Genomic DNA, 19840 nt, shown 5'->3' with positions numbered 1-19840 from the left:
TTTTTCATAAAACATTATTTTTATATAAAAGAGTGACAAACTAATGTTATTCACACTTGAGTATTTGGCAGTCGTTTTCTTAAAAAGGAACAAAGAGAGTCTGTTACTTGAAGAAAAAAAAAGGTGACACTGTTTATACCCAACAATAAAATTTGCACTATCAGCATTTCCAGTGTCACATATAAAGAACTTAGAAGTTGCCACCCCATCTTAACAACAAGAAGCTAAACAGACTGAAAACACAACTCTTGGGGCGCCTGGGTGGCTCAGTGGGTTAAGCCTCTGCCTTTGGCTCAGGTCATGATCCCAGAGTCCTGGGATCAAGCCCTACATCGGGCTCTCTGCTCAGCAGGGAGCCTGTTTCCTCTTCTTTCTCTCTGTCTGCCTCTCTGCCTACTTGTGATCTCTCCCTCTCTGTCAAATAAATAAATAAAATCTTAAAAAAAAAACAAACAAAACCAAAACGCCACTCTTCTTGGAACCACAGGAGAGGGAAGGACAGAGGGACAGAGGGTAAATCCCTGTCACCAAGACTGGAGAGATAGGCAAATACAGGGAGTCAGAGCTCAGCAGAGCAGAGAATCAGAAGCAGAAACCACCTTGGGACACAGTGCTGGGGTAGAAAAACTGAAATTGTAATTGACAAAGTGCTGGAAGCTTCATGCAGAAAATTCTGAGAGTTAGTCTCCGGGGAGACCTCCTCATAAGGGGGACTCCACAATATTATGAAATTTACCTGCAGGAGCCTGACCAGATTCCCACAGTAAATATCAGAGAAAAACTCCCTCAGGCTTCCAGCAAGGAGAGGAGAAAAGGAACCATATTGAAATACACCAGGGCACTCCATTCTTCTCAACAAGTCCTGCTCTAAGAAGAAACTAGTTAACCAAAGCCTAATCTGCTGGGGTATTATCAGAGCCTAACTCACCTGGGGAAGGAAAATATCCAACTCTAGCCCACTCTAGCCATCCTGTACCACATAATGGGGGATTAAAACAAAACCAAAAACAAAACAGAAACACGTGAAGTTCATGGTCCAGAAGCACAGGCTCATTAAAAGACTGAGACTTAATCATAGAATTATAGAATGCCTCTCCTCACCCTACACCTTAGAACCACATTACTAAAAGCCTATTCACAATAATTCTTTCTAACAAGAACATCATGTCCAGCTATCAAAAAAATTATAAGGCATGCCAAAAGGCAAAAAATACAATTTGAAGAGAGAGCAAACATCAAAACCAAACATGGTAAGGATGTTGCAATTATCAGACTGGAAATTTAAAACAACTATGATTTATTAATAGTGGATAAAGAAAACAGCATGCAAGGAAAGACTGGCAATGTAAGCAGAGAGATGGAAATCCTAACAAGGGACCAAAAAGAATGCTAAAGAGAAAAAACAGTAACAGAAATGAAGAATGGTTTTGACAGGAATATGAGCAGACTGGACACAGCTAATGAAAGAATCTCTAAGCTAGAGGATATAGAAATAGAATCCTCAGAGACCAAAAAGCAGGGGCTCCTGGGAGGTTCAGTCAGTCAAGCGTCAGACTCTTGGTTTTGGCTTAGGTCGTGATCTCAGGGTTGTGAGATCGAGCCCCACGTTGGGCTCCACACTGAGCACGGAATCCGATCAAGATTCTTTTCCCCTCCCTCGCCCTCCCCCACTACTTATTCCTCTTCTTGCACACATGTGCACATGCTCTCTCTCTCTCTCTCTAAAATAAATAAATAAAATCTTTTTTTAAAAAAACCTCCAAAACAAAGAGAACAAAGAAAAAAACAGAATCGAATAGCCAAGGACTGTGGGACAACCACAAAATAGGTAACATATGTATAATGGCAATACCAGAAGAAGAAGAAAGAAAGGAATAGAAATATTTGAAAAAATAATGACTGAGAATTTCCCCCGAATTAATGTCACACACTAAACCACAGATTAAAGAAGTTCAGAGAACACCAAGCAGGATAAATGTGAAACAAAGGAACAGGAGGGGTACCTGGGTGGCTCTGTCTGCTAAGCTGCTGCCTTCAGCTTAGGTCATGATCTCAGTGTACTGGGGTCAAACCCCACATTGGGCTCCTTGCTCAGTGGGGAGTCTGCTTCTCCCTCTCCTCCCTGCTCGTGTTCTCTCTCACTAACTCTGTTGCTTTCTCTCTCTCTCTCTCTCTCTCTCAAATAAAATCCTTAAAAAACAAAACAAAAACAAAGGAACAGAAAACAAACAAACAAAAAAACCCAAAATACACGTAGGCATACCACCTTCAAAGCACAGAAAAAGATAAAGTAAAAATTGCAAAAGAATTCAGAGGAAATTTAAAAAAACACCTTACTTATAGAGGAACAAAGAATTACATCTAGCTTTTTTTCAGAAACCATGCCGGCAAGAACAGAGTGTAGTAAAATATTTAAAGTGTTGAGAGAAAAAAGCCACCAAGCTAGAATTCTGTACCCTGAAAAATTAACCTTTAAAAGTGAAGGGGAGAAATGCAAATCAAAACTACAGCGAGGTATCACCTCACACCTGTCAGAATGGCTAGTATCAAAAGACAAGTAATAGCTAGTGTTGCTGAGGATGTGGAGAAAAGGAAACCCTTGTGCACTGTTGGTGGGAATGCAAACTGGTGCAGCCACTATGGAAAACAATATGGAGGTTCCTCCAAAACAGAGGACTGCCATAGGATCCAGCACTTCCACTTCTGAGGATTTAGCTGAAGAAAATGAAACACCAGTTCAAAGAAATATACACATCTCTATGTTCACTGCAGCATTATTTACAACAGCCAAGATATGGAAGCAGCCCAAGTGGCCATCAACTGCTGAACAGATAAAGAAGATGTGATTTTATACGTGTATATATTTTATATTATATATATATTTATATATATATATATTTATATATATATATGAATGGATATTCATATGCCCATTATATAACATTCAAATATAATAGAATATTACTCAGCCATAAAAAGAATGAAATCTTGCCATTTGCAACAACAGGGATTACCATAGTGAAATAAGTTAAAGACAAATACCATGTGATTTCACTTATATGTGGAATCTGAAAAACAAAATAAACAAAACAAAACAGCAACAGATTCATTGACACAGAGAACAAATTGGTGGTTGCCAGAAGCGTGGGGAGTGGAGATATGGGCAAAATGGGATGGGAATCAAGAGGCACTAACTTCCAGTTATAAAATAAATAAGACACAGGGATACAATGTACTAGGGAATAGAGTTAATGATTTTATATAGGGACTATAGTTAATAATATTGTAATAATTTTGCATAGTGACAGATGGTAGCTAGATTTATCATGATCACTTTGTAGTGTATATAAATGAATAATAATGTACACTTGAAACTGTTATAATACTGTATGTCTTCTACACTTCAATTAAAAATATGAAAGGAAAATACTTCCTCAGACAAACAAAAACTAAGGGAATTTGTGGCTGGTAGATCTGCCTTGTATGAAATATTAAAAGAAGTTCTATAGAGAGATGGCAAATAATATAGGTCAGAAACTCAGATCTCCATAAGGAAAGGAAGAGCACTGAAGAAGGGATAAGTGAAGGTAAAACAAAAATAAAGACTTTTTCTTATCTTAGCTGATCTAATGATAAAACTTTGTCCAAAATACTAATAGCAACAATGTGTTTGATTATGTATGCTAATGTATGTATCTTATGATATATCATTATATATGCATATATAAATGAAATGAATGTTAATAAAACAAAAGATAAGAGGAAGGAATTGGGATTATTTTGCCATTATAAAGAATTTACAAGACTCGGGAAGTGGTATAGTGTTATTTGAAAGTGGACCTGGATTATTTGTAGATTTATATTGCAAACTCTAGGGCAACCACTAAAAAACATTTTAAAAAGAACTAAAACTGATATACTAAGAAAGGAAAAAATGGAATCACATAAAAAGCTAAATTAAAACCACAGAAGGCAGAAAAATAGTGAAAGACAAAAACAGGAACAAAGAACAAGGGCAACAAATAGAAGACATGGTAAAAAAAATATGGTAGATATTAATCCAAGTATATAAATAATCCTTTGAATATCCATAGTCTAAATGCATCAATTAAAAGACAGAGACTATCAAAGTATATCAAAACACATGACCTAACAGTATATGTTCTCTATAAGAAACACACTTTAAATATAGGGAACTTTCCAGAATGCTTGGTGAGAAGTGGAGGAGCGGCGGCTACCTGAGCTGCGCCCAGCAACGCGCTCCTTCTTGCTCCCCCACATCGGCCTCGGCCCTCTCACCAGCTGTAGAAAATGGTGAAAGGAACCACTTACTATGACGTTTTGGGGGTCAAACCCAATGCCACCCAAGAAGAACTGAAAAAGGCCTACAGGAAACTGGCCTTGAAGTACTACCCTGGTAAGAATCCAAATGAAGGAGAGAAGTTTAAACAGATTTCTCAAGCATATGAAGTACTCTCTGATGCAAAGAAAAGGGAATTATATGACAAAAGAGGTAAACAGGCAATTAAAGAAGGTGGAGCTGGTGGTGGTTTTGGTTCCCCCATGTACATCTTTGATATGTTTTTTGGAGGAGGAGGAAGAATGCAGAGAGAAAAGAGAGGTAAAAATGTTGTGCATCAGCTCTCAGTAACCTTAGAAGATTTATATCATGGTGCAACAAGAAAACTAGCTCTGCAAAAGAATGTGATTTGTGATAAATGTGAAGGCCGAGGTGGTAAGAAAGGAGCAGTTGAGTGTTGTCCCAATTGCCAAGGTACTGGAATGCAAATAAGAATTCATCAGATAGGACCTGGAATGGTTCAGCAAATTCAGTCTGTGTGCATGGAGTGCCAGGGCCATGGGGAACTGATCAGTCCTAAAGATAGATGTAAAAGTTGCAATGGAAGGAAGATAGTTCGAAGAAGAAGATTCTATAAGTTCATATTGACAAAAGCATGAAAGATGGCCAGAAGATAACATTCCATGGTGAAGGAGACCAAGAACCAGGACTGGAACCAGGAGATATTATCATTGTTTTAGATCAGAAGGACCATGCTGTTTTTACTCGGCGAGGAGAAGACCTTTTCATGTGTAGGGACATACAGCTCATGTGTAGGGACATACAGGTTGAAGCACTGTGTGGTTTTCAAAAGCCAGTATCTACTCTGGACAACCGAACCATTGTCATCACCTCTCATCCAGGTCAAATTGTCAAGCATGGAGATATCAAGTGTGTGCTAAATGAAGGCATGCCAATTTATTGTAGACCACATGAGAAGGGTCACCTCATCATCGAATTTAAGGTAAACGTTCCTGAGAATGGCTTTCTGTCTCCTGATAAACTCTCTTTGCTGGAAAAACTCCTACCTGAGAGGAAGGAAGTAGATGATGAAATGGACCAGGTAGAACTGGCAGACTTTGATCCAAAACAGGAAAGATGGTGCCATTACAATGGGGAAGCATATGAGGATGATGGACATCATCCCAGGGGTGGTGTTCAGTGTCAGACCTCTTAATGGGACCAGTGAATAACACTGCTGGCATTTTATGTGCAGTAGTGAATGAGGGAAGGACTATAATCATAGCTCACTACTTGCTATTGTTTTTGTTTTAATATTCAACTATAGTAGTGTTTTAAAAGTTAAATGAAGAATAAACTCAAATATAAAAAAATATAAAGTCACATAAAGATTAAAAGTAAATGGATAGAGAAAAATATATCATGCTAACACCAATCAAAAGACAGCAGGAGTGACTATATTAATTTCAGACAGAGCAGACTTCAAAGTAAGAAAAGTTATCAGGGATAAGGGAGGACATTACATAATGATAAAGAAGACATAACAGTTCTTAACATGTATGTGCCTAACAACAGGGCATCAAATTATATGAGGCAAAACTTGATGGATCTGCCAGGAGAAATGGATGAATCTACTATCATGCTTGAAGATGTCATCATTCCTCTTTCAGAAATGGACATATCCAGAAGGCAGAAAAACAGTAAGGATACAGTAGAACTCACCAACATCATCAATCAGCTGGATATAATTGACATAGGCAGATTCCTTCATCCAACAACAGATGACACATTCTTCTCAAGCTTACATGGAATGTTCACCAAGATAGATCATATTCTGGGCCATAAACACAACTTAACAAATTTAAAAGAAAAGAAATCATACCATGCCTGTTCTCATGCCACAATGAAATGCAACTAGGGATCAATAACAGAAAGATAACTGGAAAATCCCCAAATACTTGGAGATTAGACCACACACTCCAACTCACACATGAGTCAAAGAAAATTAAATGAAAATAAAAATATAACATTAAAACCTGTGGGATGCAGTGAAAATAGTGCTTAGTGGGAAATTTATAGCACTGAATGCATATATTAAAAGAGAAGAAAATTCTAAAGTCAATAATCTAAGTCTTTGCCTTAGGGAACTAGAAAACAAAGAGCAAATTAAATCCCAAGTAAGCAGAAGAAAAGAAATAATACAAGTTAGAGCAGAAATCAATGAAATTGAAAACAAGAAATCAATAGAGAAAATCAACAAAACCAAAAGCTAGTTGTTTGGAAGAAGGATCAAAAACCTCTATAAACCTCTGGCCAGGTTAAGAAAAAAAGAGACAGGACACAAATTATTAACATCAGAAATGAAAGGGGATATCACTACAGATCCCATGGAAATTGAAAGGAAACCCACTGAGCAATTTCAATAGGAATATTACGGACAGCTCTATGCCCACAGATAGGATAACCTAAGCAAATTGGCCATTTTTGTGGAAAAAATAATCTGCCATAATTCACACAAGAAAAAAAAAAACCCCAGATGATCTGAATAGTCCTTGTATCTATTAAAGAAATCGAGTCAATGATTAACACCCTACCAAAACAGAAAGAACCAGGCCCAGACGGGTTCACTGGTAAATTCTATCAAACATTCAAGGAATAAGTCATACCAATTCTCTACAGTCCCTTTAAAAAACCTTGGAGTGTCCGGGTAGCTCAGTCGATTGAGTGTCCAACTCTTGATTTAGGCTCAGGTCATGATCTCAGAGTCTGGAGATTGAGCCCTGTGTCAGACTCTGCACTGAGCAGGGAGTCTGCTTGAGATGCTCTCCTTCTCACTCTCCCCCTGCCTCCCCTCTTTCCTCTTCCCTCTCCCTCTCTCTCTCTCAATAAATAAATAAATCTTTATACAGATGTAGTGAAAAGAAGGGCCATCTGTACCCCAAAGTTCATAGAAGCAATGGCCACAGTTGCCAAACTGTGGAAAGAGCCAAGATGCCCTTAGACGGACGAATGGATACAGAAGATGTGGTCCATATATACTATGGAGTATTATGCCTCCATCAGAAAGGATGAATACCCAACTTTTGCATCAACCTAGACAGGACTGGAGGAGATTATGCTGAGTGAAATAAGTCAAGCAGAGAGAGTCAATTACCATATGGTTTGGCTTATTTGTGGAGCATAAGGAATAGCACAGAGGACATGGGGAGATGGAGAGAAGAAGGGAGTTGGGAGAAATTGGAGGGGGAGATGAACCATGAGAAACTGTGGACCCTGAGAAACAAACTGAGGGTTTTAGAGGGGAGGGGGGTATGGGATTGGGTGAGCCTGGTGGTGGGTATTAAGGAGGGCACGTACTGCAGGGAGCACTGAGTATGGTGCATAAATAATGAATTCTGGAACACTGAAAAGAAATTTTAAAAAAGAAATAAAAATTAAAATAAATAAATTAATCTTAAAAAACAAATTTAAAACTTTTTCGCCATCAAACAAAAGTTCTAACTTGGGAAAACTTGTATCTTTTACTACAAACTTGACAACCTCCCCACACTTAAAAGCTTTTCTGATGAGAATGTAGTGACATTAATATATATGATATTTTGATGTTGAACAATGAAGTGTTGAACTTTGCAGATGTGCCTAACTCAGTGAGCCAGTATTTTTCAAATGACCCATGTAGTATGATACAAAATCACACAATGGCTAAAGATCCACTTAAATTATAGGAAAGATTTTATTATAACAGAAAGTAAAAAGTTAATTGATATGGTTTCAGATTCCATATTGTGGCTAACCTTTAAGAAACTATCACTTGTCAAATTTTTGTGTAGTATGGGAGAAAAATAGCCTTAATTATGTGAAAAGCATATTAAAACACTTTTTTTCCAATTGTATATCTGTGTGAGGCCAAATTTTCATCAATCTAACCAGATTGAATGCAGAAGCCTATATGAAAATCCAGCTGTCTGCTATTAAGTCAGAAATTAAGGAGATTTGCAAAATGTAAAACAATGTCACTCATCCTGCTAAAATATTTCGTTTTGGAAAAACAGCTCTTTTCTTAGGAAAAAAATACATGTGAACACTTGATGACTTTATTAGTAATATTTTTTATTTTTTTAAAAGATTTTATTTATTTATTTGATGGAGAGACAGAGATCACAAGTAGGCAGAGAGGCAGGCAGAGAGAGAGGGGGAAGCAGGCTCCCTGCCAAGCCTGACTTGGGGCTCTATCCCAGGAACCTGAGATCATGACCTGAGCCGAAGGCAGAAGCTTAACCCCCTGAGCCACCCAGGTGCCACTATTAGTAGTATTTTAAATGAAATATTATTACAAATTATAAATTATTACAAATATTATTTAAAATCCTCAGTTTTAACTTCAGATATGATTAACAAGAGATATAATTCACATAAACAAGTCTCTTTGGGGCTTCAGTAATTTTAAATTTTTATAAATTTAAAAGAGTCCTGACACCAAAACATCTGTTCTGTACCAACACCCAGAATAATCTGAAAATAATACCTTGGAAGTAAGTTATAAACAAATTAAGTTAGTTACAATTGAAAATAATATTTATTAATAATAATTTATTAATTCACCAGGTACCATGAGTTCTATATGCCAGAGTCACAGTAAAGATAATGTTATTGCTTAGCTTACAACTCCTCAGTGGCTTCCCATAGCCCTGAGGATCAAGTATTTATCTTAATTGCACTTACAAGATCCTTGATGATCTTGTTCCTGTGAACAAAGAACAAATCTTACTCCTTGTACATTTTATGCTCTGTTCCTTCATAGCACCATGAGCCTTTACACATGTTCTGCTTTCTGCCTGGAAATCATACCCTTGCTTTAACTTCCTTCCAGAAGCCTTTCCTTCTTCCCCAAGTCTGAATGAATCCCATTCTAGAATCTCCTAGAGCGCTCTGCACTTCTGTCACCATGGCACTTATCACACGGAATTGTAATTAATTGCATCTTTTAACCTCTGTCTTCATCCACAGAGTGCAAGCTTGGTGAGGGCACAGACAAAAGTAGTCTTTTTTTTTTTTAAGATTTTATTTATTTATTTTGAGAGAGCAAGCAAGAGAGCATGCGTGCATGTGAGCAGGGGTGGGGGGCAGGTGCAGAAAGAGAGAGAGAATCTCAAGCAGACTCCCTGCTGAGTGCAGAGCCCAACACAGAGCTCGATCTCATGACCCTGAGTTCATGACCTGAGCCAAAAATCAAGAGTCAGATGCTTAACCAACTGAGCCTCCCGGGAGCCCCCCGGACAAAGCAGTTTTGTTCATCATTGTGTTTCCAGTCTTTAGCAAAGCACTCCACTCGTTAGTGATTAATAAATGTTTACTTGTTGAATGGATGATAAACAATAAAAGGCTACACAGCTTATGTATTAATATGTTAGTAATAGGATATTAGCAAAAAATTTCAGAATAAGAACTTGGGAAAATTCTCTGTTCCACAAAAGCAGTGAGAAAAACTGGCAAAAGTGGTCAGAATCAATTTTCCATAGCTCTGGAAATCAACAAAAGGATTGTAGCAATCTGAGGGGGCATTTATTCAAGAAAATGATGGCATCTTGGTAAGAAAAGTGAGCATCCCATGAGGCTGGTATGAGCCTGGTACAAGAATTAGACAAAGACATAATAAGGAAAGAAAATTACGTGGAGACAAATACGACTTATGAAGAGAGACCCAAAAATCCTCGATAGTATATCCCTGAATAGTGTATCCCTGAATTTGAACCCCCACTTGACACCGCATACAAAAATTCACTCAAAATAGATAAAGACCTGAACTCAAGTGTCAAAGCTATAAAGCTCTTAGGAAAAAAAACAGGCATAAAGTTTTGTGATCTTGGATTTATTTGGCAATGACATTGAAAACACAAGCAATAAGATAAAAGAGGGGAATCTGACTTCATAAAAATTAAAGCTCTTCTGTGCTTTGAAGGACATTATTCAGAAAGTAGAAAGACAACCTCCTATGGGAGATAATATTTTCAAATCATATATCTGATGAGGATGTAGTATTGTAAATATCTAAAGAAGTCTTACAACTTAACAATAAAATAATGGTGGTAGTGACAAGAATCAGAATCACATATACACGGGTGTAGTCTGACGAGCCCCTTTACAGCTTGTCCCTTACCTGATACTGACCAGTCTGAACCTGAGCTTCATTTCTCATAGCTTGTTGCTACATATGCATCTGCTTCTTATCCATTCTATGTACAATGAAGACTCAGATCTGATTTAAGGTATAGTTTCTGGGAATGCATGGTGCACCATTACATGCCAGCCTACCACAGAATCCCAAATCACATACAACGATGTCCCTGGGGTCCCAATTTACAAAAAGACCCAGCGTGCAAGCTACCATCACACAGCACAGTATGTCAGGAGAGCCCAATTTCAGGGCTTATTTTACTCACTCCTATTATTGCGGTTGTTAAGTTCTGACAGGCTGAAGGAGTACTAGATGAGTTAAAAGGGAAAAAATATTAGAGAGCAACATACATCATTTTCGGCCTCCATTTCTCAGGCAAACATGAAAAAACCCTGTATTTAACCATGCGCCGTTCCTGTCCTTGTAGAGGAAGTTGTGGACCTGCTACCAGCAGCGCTGTTTGAAACCGTTCCGAATGGAACTTCAGTCAAACCCATTAGCCTCAGTCTGTCTAAATAAAGACATAGGCTCTGCCTGGTACTTTGAGTCTCTGCTGATTGCCCTGCACTGTAGACAGACCGCTGCTGATTGGTTTTAGCAAAAGTGATAATCAGAATGGCTCAGGAACACTTTTGAGACGCATTTTGAAAAGGATGTGATTGAAAGGAGAGAACGAATCAGGTGAATGGAGAAGAGCCTTGACCCTGGGCAGAAATAGTCCAGAGGCATGTCTTCTGCCTTCCCTCGGTGACTGCAGCCCCGGACATGGCTTTCATTGTGACGCTGTGTGCCTCTCCATGTTATTTTCACCTTCTTCTCCAATCTCATCCTTTGCCCAGTTCCTCAAGCATGAGGCATGCTTTTGTCCATCCTGGACTCTTCACCTGTTCTGTCAATGAGTTCGTAACATCTGGGCAGCTTGGTCCCCTTCCCTAGGATTTGCACAGCTCCAGCCACAAAACGTTGGGCATCATCTAAAACTGGCCTTACACTGTCGCCGTAGGCTTAGAGTCACAGACACACAGATATTAATTAGAGCTGGCAGAGACTGTGAGGACACTTAAGGTAGGTAGGGTGCGGAAGTCCACGGAAGGGCAGGGACTCGTCCATGGCCCGCTTCTGGGAGTGCTGGGCATGTTCAGGTAATGCCATCTTGGCTGACCTTTGCTCTCAGGAGAGCAGATTTCAGAAGCTTCCCCAAACACCATACATTCTCAACTCAAACAGAAATGGCATCTGGAGGACTCGCCATTTTGTTTTATCTATATGTGCCTCTGTCCTACCATTAGTGCAGATAATTGAGAGATGGCTGTTCTAATGCTTACGTAGATCACCCAGACTAGCTTCGTGAAATATGTATGGTGGGCGCCCCCATAACCAACACTTGGGTTGGGTGTAGCCCTCTTACTCTTTACAAGGTACTTGTCCATGTTATATTAGCACACAGAAGCTTTGGAAACCAGTCCCGTGAAGGGAGATACTATGCTTATTTTTAGGAAGTGAGGTCCCAAGAGGTGAGGGGACTGCCTAAGGCCACATGGTTAGTAAAAGACAAAAGAGGGTCTTGAAGTCAGGGCTTACAACTCCAAACCCTAATGTGTTTGTTTGTAGTCAGGAAGGCCCTTATGGAGTAACTGAAGAAACTGTGGTCTTTAAGATGATGGAAAATGCAACAAATGTTAAGAGAAAGAGCCCTGGCCGACTGTTTAGTTGATGTCTCCCTTCCCAAGGAATGGCCTCAAGTAACACCCAGATTGCATGAATTTCCTGTTGTACTTGGGGCTTAAAAAGTAAGGGCTATTTTTGTTTATGCTGAAGTAGAAGGAGAACTTTACTTGAAGCCCCAGATTTGAACTTTAAAAGCCATCTCTTGCACTTTCTGAGTCACTGAATTGGAGTTGTAAACACCCAGCGCTACAGTCCTAGCCTGGCTTCTGGGGTTTCATGTCCTTGGTGAGTTCCCTTCTCTCCTCTGGGCCTCCATTTCCTCATCATGAAACAAACAGGGGAAGAGGAACTGGATTAAATCATCACTCCCAAGTCTGGCATCTTAAAGGCCCAGGAGAAGAGCAGGCCTGGAGAAGTCGTTTCCCTTTGGGAATAGAGGATGTTTCCTTCTTTGCCGATCATTCTGCCATTTTGTCCCTGGAGTTTTCGCAGCAGCCGTAAGAAAGATCTGAGGGTCAGGGCACAGAGAGTCTCCTACCATTTTCAGATGCCGTTTGCTGGTGCCCAAAACATCGTACACAGAAGTAATCCCAGCTCTGCTACAGACTCAACTTGGACAGATCATTTAACCTCTACATAACCCAAGGAGGAAAGAGGCTTTCAGCAAAATTCCCCGTCATCACTTCGCATCCTTCCCACGTGCATTCCTGGTCAGGGCAGGAATGCACGGCAGCTGCACAAACTGTTTGGATGGGGGACACCCGAAACATACTGTTTCCACTTGAAGAAAAATCAAATTACTTCATTTTGGAGTCACTTTCCAGGAAGCGAGAGCGGGGCCTCAAAGACAGAAGGCCGGAGGAGGGCAGGTGTGATAAAGAAATGAATTACTGTGAATATGACCGAAGCAGAGAGGGAGGAAAAGCAACACTTGGCTACACACAGTTGGTGATAATAATTCTCCCAGCTCTTCCAAGGAGTCAGCCCCCAGCTTTCTATCAAGAGGGAGAGAAACAAAATGAGATTCTCACCCTTTAGAACAAGGGCACAGGTTCTACCCCGAGTAACACCACCACAGAGAACAGGCAGCCGGGAGCCTGGAAGTCCCATTGAGTCACTGGAAAACGACAGGATGATGATCAGCATCTTCTGTATTGACTTTCCTTTAGCAACTTTTGATTAACTGACAAATCAGCGGACCTCTCGCTCGTGTCAGGAGCCAGAGAGGGGGAGCAAGGCCGGACATAGGGGTGCTCTATCTGCTCAGTTTTATTAAAAACTCATTGCTTGGCGCTAAGATCTATCACAAAAGATTGCTTTTCTAATAAAGGCAACCTCTTCCTTCTCTGTTTGCTTATCTAGTTTTCTCTAATATACAAAACACTATCTGACTCATGTCTTGCTAACCTGCCAGAGCTAATAATGCACATGAATCTGAAATGGATTGCTTTGATCCAGACGTGGGCGGCTTGGCAACGGAAGGACACCCTAACTTTGGGGTTCTGACTCTTCCGCAAAGGAGCTCTGGGCAGGCCTCCCTTAGGACACCGCTTCAGGTGGCAACTCCAGGACAGGTGACCCAGATTAGTGAGTCAATGAAGGCTTTTATTTTATTTATTTTTTTTAAAGATTTTATTTATTTATTTGACAGAGAGAGATGACAAGCAGGCAGAGAGAGAGGAGGAAGCAGGCTCCCTGCTGAGCAGAGAGCCCGATGCAGGGCTCGACCCCAGGACCCTGAGATCATGACCTGAGCAGAAGGCAGAGGCTTTAACCCACTGAGCCACCCAGGCGCCCCCAATGAAGGCTTTTAAAAAGCAAATAATCAAATCATTATAATCAAAATGCAGGAAGTAGAATGACACTATGGAGTTAGCGTTTGTCCGGATCACTGCCTATAAATGTTCCTTACACTAATAGCCGAAGAGGGAGCCAAGCTCTTGAGGTCTTCCCTGGAGCCTTTGGCTCTCACCTACTCATTTGCTTTCTCAGTCACCCGTCTGTCTGATGTGTCAACTCTCCCATTTCCCTTTGTGTGGGGTCACCTCCCAGCGAGCGGTCACTCTCCTCTTTCTATGGTCCTAACTCTTGATCCTGTGTACTGGAACATTCCTTCTCCCCACCCACCTCCATGCTCACAAATCTGTTTACTCTGTCGTGAGGAGTTGGCTTGAAATGCTCCCTGCGCGGGAGTCACTTCCTATCTGGGTGGCCCTGTACGCTGTACACAGAAAGAGCAAGGGCACCCGTGTGCTCTTCCTACCAAGAACTCCATTTGCTCCTCTCACCGTGCTCCCCCCCGCGACTGGCCCGCCAGGCTTTGTATTTGCTCTCAGGTTACAGACCTGGCAACTCCAGCCGGGAAGCAAGGTCCCAGGTCTCCTGCTGCTGCTTCTCAGAGGGAAAGAAAAATGCATGTGATAAAACTTCTCTAAGTACCCAGCCTATGCATCTGTAGAATGGGGACAATAAGTCCCACTTTCTTTGCTTCTGGTGAGGACTAAATGAATGAAGCTACATGAAGTGCCTTGCACAGAGCTTGGTACTTAAAAGGAGCTCAATACACAGCGGTTCCCTGCCCCCATCTCTACTGCACCCCGCTCTCTCACCCTGCCCCCTAAAAATCTAAAAAGGTGATACAGGGTGCTACTTAAAAAAAACCTTTATTAATTTATTTGACAGAGAGAGAGAGAGCACAAGAGAAAGAGCATGAGCGGGCAGGAGGGGCAGAGAAAGGGAGAGAGAGAAGCAGGCTCCCCGCCCACCATGGGGCTCCATCCCAGGACCTTGGGATCATGACCTGAGCCAAAGGCAGATGCTTAACCAACTGAGCCACCCAGGCATCCCATGTTCTTCTTCTTGACTCTTTCCTACCACACTTATCTCTGTTTTCCTCTATACGCATCCTCCGCCCCCCTCCAATCCAGTTCTCTGCTTTGTCACTGGCTCAAGAATGCAACCAGACTAAACAAACTCTAAGATTCTCGTACGCAGCACCCCTCCTGCCACAGTCTGGGGTCTGATGTTTCTCGGGCAACCAAACACTGTGACTTCTCCCTCATAAACAGGATAGATCATGAGAGCTCATCATACAGGGGGTTATCTTACAGAAGCTTCTTCAGGGCATTTTACTTTGTACTGGGCTTTTCTCTGATTGGGGGGGGGATGCATGAGAAATAGTGAAAGGAAAGACATTTGTCATTTCAATGAAAATCTCTGGAAAGCAAATACTTATTACTACAACCTAGATGAAGCCTTGGCCTTTTGATTAAAAACATGAAACTGACATATGGTGCCTCCCCATCTCCAGGGAAACAAGCCTTCTAGGTTCTATTTATCTGCTTCTGAAAGTTTTATTGAGTTTCCACTTTGAGTCCTGCAACCTATCCTGAAGGCAAGGCAAGGGCAAGGCGCAAGGCTTCCTCCAACCCCCACCCTAACCCAGCCCCCACCCCCCTGCCTACAGATGGCCACACTCCCAGGCTAGTGGCCCCTGTTCAAGGCAGATTCCTTTGGCTTGGCTTCCTCCGTGAGCAATACGCCTCCGGAGATAAAACACCCCGTGGTGGGGTTTCCCTCAAAAGGAAACGGCAATCTGTTCTCGCCAGCATATTTTTCTTGAAGAAGAAGAATGAGAAAGAAGGTGAGAGAGGAGAAGGGAAGGAGTGAGAGGAGGAAGAAAAGGAGGAGGAGGAGAGGAAGGAACAGGAGAATGCAAACAGGGAACACAGTTCCCTTCTAGGCTATGTTCGTTTTAAACAAGAGCCAGATGTCATTACGTGACTGTCCACTGTAGTAGAGAGCGCACCGTTCCTGCTCGCTTGAAGTCCACCAGACCAGCCCAGTGGCCTCGGCAGCAGCAGTGTGCCTGCCCAGGCCACCTGGTGGAGTATCTAGTGCCTTTAACAATGTCCTCTAAAAACCCAGACTGCCTATCGCTTGACTTTGTAAGCTGTGTATCCAATTTGAGACAGTGAGTACGTTTTACTCCGTGCGTTAGCTTTTCTACTAGTGACTTCAACGAAGCCTTTTTTTCTTTTTAATGACTACTTACGAAACTCAAGTAAAAAAAATGATTAATGATGTTCAGGTCTCTTAATTAGTTCCATGTTCCCCTAATAGGAGTCTAAAAGTAAGGATACAATTTTATAGAAAGCAGTTTCTTTAGAAATAGGATCAATTCCCCTCCCCACCAAATCTTTCTTTTCTTTCTTTTTTTTTTTGTTTGTTTTTTTCTGGAAAGAATCCAGGTGCTCCCAGACTTACGAGCTCCTGTTTTCAAACCTTTGGTATATGCAGGTGGTTGGTCCAGTGCGGGAGGCCTGACCTCTCCAGCAACCATGGTGCCTTCTTGCTGCTGGAGGCAGCTATAGGGTGGGGAGCAGGGGTGCTCAGGAAAGGCAGGGGCACAGGGTCCTTTCTGCCAGGGTTAATGCAAGGTCTTGGGATCCAGGTGGCCTAATATTGCCAAAGACGGGGATCTGGGCCATAGGATGAGTTCTGGAAGTAAGACAGACCCTCTTGCCTCCATTATTCCTTAGTCTCCACCAAAACCCCAAGCTTGTGTGTTTCCCACAAACCCTCGCCTCTTCAGCGGCTGGAAGAGCCTTGGCTCAGGCAGAAGTCCTTTAGGACACCTTACCTGATGGCCCCAGACTAAGCTAGATACCCCCTTTATCTGTCTCCTCCAAATGTCTACACATAGGTCGTCTCTCTTTCTGTAACTCTAGCCTTCACTAGACCATGAACTCTTTTGAAGGCAGGTACTAGTTTTTTTACACCTTTTATTTTTTTAAGATTTTATTTATTTACTTGAGAGAGGGGGAGAGTATGCACAAGAGAGCACAAGGGGGGATGGGGAAGGGCAGACGAAGAGGGAGAAGTAGACCCTCCACTGAGCACGGAGCCCAATGTGGGGCTCGATCCTAGGACCCCAAAATCATGAACTGAGCCGAAGGCAGATGCTTAACCCACTGAGCCACCAAGGTACTCCCTTTTTACATCTTCTTACTCATATCACATGATCCAGTGCAGAACATATCTAAAGTACTCAACAAATACTCATTGACTATATGGAGGTGACTGTGACCTTGGTAATATTGGCCATTGCCACTGAATCAGGCAAACATTTTGCTCCTGGAAAGAAACTTTATCAAATGAACTCAGGTCTCTGAAATTAACCAGGTAACAAAAGAAGCTTCATACACATTGTCAAACATTTAAGATATAATATTCAAATGTTCTTTTCTACCCATATTTTAAAGCATTAGTTTAATTAACACTGACACTTTGAAAGTCCTAGAAATAATCAGGATCATTAGTGTCAGCCTGACAAAGGTATGAAGAAAGTTTCTGTAATTTGGCCCAAACTGCTTTCACAAGATTGTCTGGAAATAAATAGCTCACTGTGAAATTTATGACTCGCTTTATATATTAATCAACAGTACAGTGGTGCTCTAACAAGGTTAAAAGTGTTCTCTGATTTCCATTATAAAGATAATTTCAATCAAGCAGCCTAACAGTCTCACGGTGTAGGTCATTCTATAATTCAATTGTACTAATGACTATGGCATGCATGCAAACAAGAGAATTAAAGGGGGGGGGGAACGGATGCTTTATAGAAAGAAAAAACAATGATTTGCATCTTGCATTTTCAATGACCTCTGTAGGACTCATCTGTGAATGAAATAGAATCATTCCTCAGGGCCCAACAGATACCTTTTGTTCCTGCCCGTCCATTTTATGTAAATTACATACACTGACCTTTAATTGGCTATAAAGGGGGCATATTCTGAGCAACACTTTCATACTGATTTGCTTGGACTTGTGCAAGAGCCTGAGCAGGGCGAGACAAAACTGGGGTTCTAGTCACTATTTCTACCAAAAGCCCTACTTCAAAGATTTTCCTGGCCTCGATTACATATTTATATTTGATTCTTTCCTCATAAAGAATTTCTCAAGTAACTTGTGAAAACACAGATTCTAAGATATCTTGGCAAAAAAGTTCATCTTCTGCCTATTTTATTTCTCTTCTTCATATGAAAATGCTCATAAAACTCTGTGCATTGAAATCCAAACTAATTACACACCTTTTGTGATTTCTACGGATCCGACAATCAAAAGGCAAAGAAAATCAAGGAGCATCTTCGATACCAGTTTGAGTCTTTTTAGGTAGAAGAAGATAGACTAATTCTAAAAGTAAACCCCAGAAGCATCGTCACCATGTCACATCAAAGAAATGAATGGTACCGCAGAAAGAATACTGTCCTGTTTGTCAGAAGGCAGAGTTTTACCCTGGTTTGACATGAACTGGTTCGTCTTCAGCAAATCCTTTGCCTCAAGTCATATGCCTGAGTACTCTTAGCTTCAAAGTCAGGAGTCTAGACTAGGAATTTGAGGGTCATTCCAAATGTAGCATTCACTAAGCCTAAAGCAAAAAGTTGAAAAAACAACTTTCTGTTACCTACATGACAAGTGTTAGGAGAAAGAGAAGGCAAGAAAAGGGAGAGCATTCTCCAGAATCTGAGATGGAGAGGTACTGGTAACAGAAACAAAGGTCTAACCCAAGGTCAGTGTTTCCATAGGATGCTTTTCAGAACAGACCCTTAAGGGGACCTTCTGATTTGGGAGGCTGCTGCCCAAGGCGGTGCTGCCGGAAACCCCACTTGATGCAAATGCCGTGTGGCCCGTCCCAAGAATGAAGTTCCAGGCTCTTCTGGTCTTCCTTTATGGGTATGTGGGTGTGTCCTGGGCCGGACTATTTGTCCACATTTTGACACTGAAGTGTTTTCACTCTCCCCTATGAGTTGATGTTTCTTTTGACCAATTAGCTAAACAGTACAAAGCAAACATCTTGAAGTATTTATGGATTTTTCCTTTGATTCCAGAACTCGCAGGTGTTACAACAGACAGTCATAGCGCCTTGGCTTTGTTTGCCAGGCTTCCAACCCTCCCTTTTCTCCCTCGCTGGCTTGTCTGCCACATTCTACCACCTAAATCTCCCTATTCTGGCTTGAAACGTTAAAAAAAAAGGAAATGTGTGCCCTGTCTAGGTTAAGGCTTCCTAGCTGCCGGGCTGATAGTTTTTGTTTCCTCTTCCATCCTGCAGAGGAAGGCTCCTCAAATAGATGTCTTCACTTGCTGCTTCTTGAACGTTGGACATGGCCTTGAAAATGGCATTCGATGAGTGTTTTGTTCTTCCTCTTCTACTGTCACTTTGAAATCCAAGGCCAGGGCCTAGAAGAGTTGGCTGGGGTGGGTGTGGGGTAGGGGAAATCTAGATGCATTATTAAGAGATGGGAATGAAGGAAGGGAAGGAAAAACAGGTGGGTAATTTAGATCACCCACAGAATCAGGCCACAAGTTTTAGGGACCCAGAGAAGAGTCTACAAACTGTGAGCTCAGGGACCTGATCCCAGAATCCGGGCAAGAAGAAAGGAGCATCAAGGCAAAGGATTAGAATGACAGGCTGTGGAATCTGCAAAAAGAGAACTTAAAGCCTAAGTCACTTACTGTCAAAGCGAGAGAGTAACAGGTGGAAAGCAACGTGGAGGAAATGGATGAGAGCAGAGAGCACGTCTAACTTTACAAGAAGTCAGAGGCTTCAATTAGTACGGCTCGACTGTCCCCAATCTTAAGCAAACAGGGTAGGCATGGACTTGAGTGGCTAAGAAAATGTAAGAATTGGACAAGCAAGT

General features: G+C 41.4%; 2 protein-coding genes across 2 annotated transcripts in view; one reads left to right on the top strand and one right to left on the bottom strand.

Moving 5' to 3' along the window:
* The window catches only part of GPC3 (glypican 3), a 397932-nt gene that overhangs the window by 148690 nt on the left and 229402 nt on the right, over nucleotides 1–19840 (bottom strand). The gene's annotated exons all lie outside the window — the stretch shown is intronic.
* On the top strand, nucleotides 4312–5667 carry LOC122896893 (dnaJ homolog subfamily A member 1-like). The gene is made up of 2 exons (XM_044234978.1): nucleotides 4312–4621; nucleotides 5203–5667. The coding sequence occupies exons 1-2, from the start codon at nucleotides 4312–4314 to the stop codon at nucleotides 5514–5516; spliced, it is 624 nt and encodes a 207-aa protein (XP_044090913.1). The 3' UTR covers nucleotides 5517–5667.

This window comes from Neovison vison, chromosome X, assembly GCF_020171115.1.
Source record: "Neovison vison isolate M4711 chromosome X, ASM_NN_V1, whole genome shotgun sequence".
Classification (NCBI taxonomy): domain Eukaryota; kingdom Metazoa; phylum Chordata; class Mammalia; order Carnivora; family Mustelidae; genus Neogale; species Neogale vison.
The sequence above is the reverse complement of the archived record's forward strand: the minus strand, read 5'-3'. Positions and strand labels throughout refer to the sequence as shown.

Bases quoted from the DNA above. Each gene is read 5' to 3' on its own strand.
- LOC122896893 (XM_044234978.1), top strand. From the start codon at position 4,312: ATGGTGAAAGGAACCACTTACTATGACGTTTTGGGGGTCAAACCCAAT. The intron at 4,622-5,202 runs GTAAAAATGTTG...CCTCTCATCCAG, and splicing joins AATGCAGAGAGAAAAGAGAG to GTCAAATTGTCAAGCATGGA.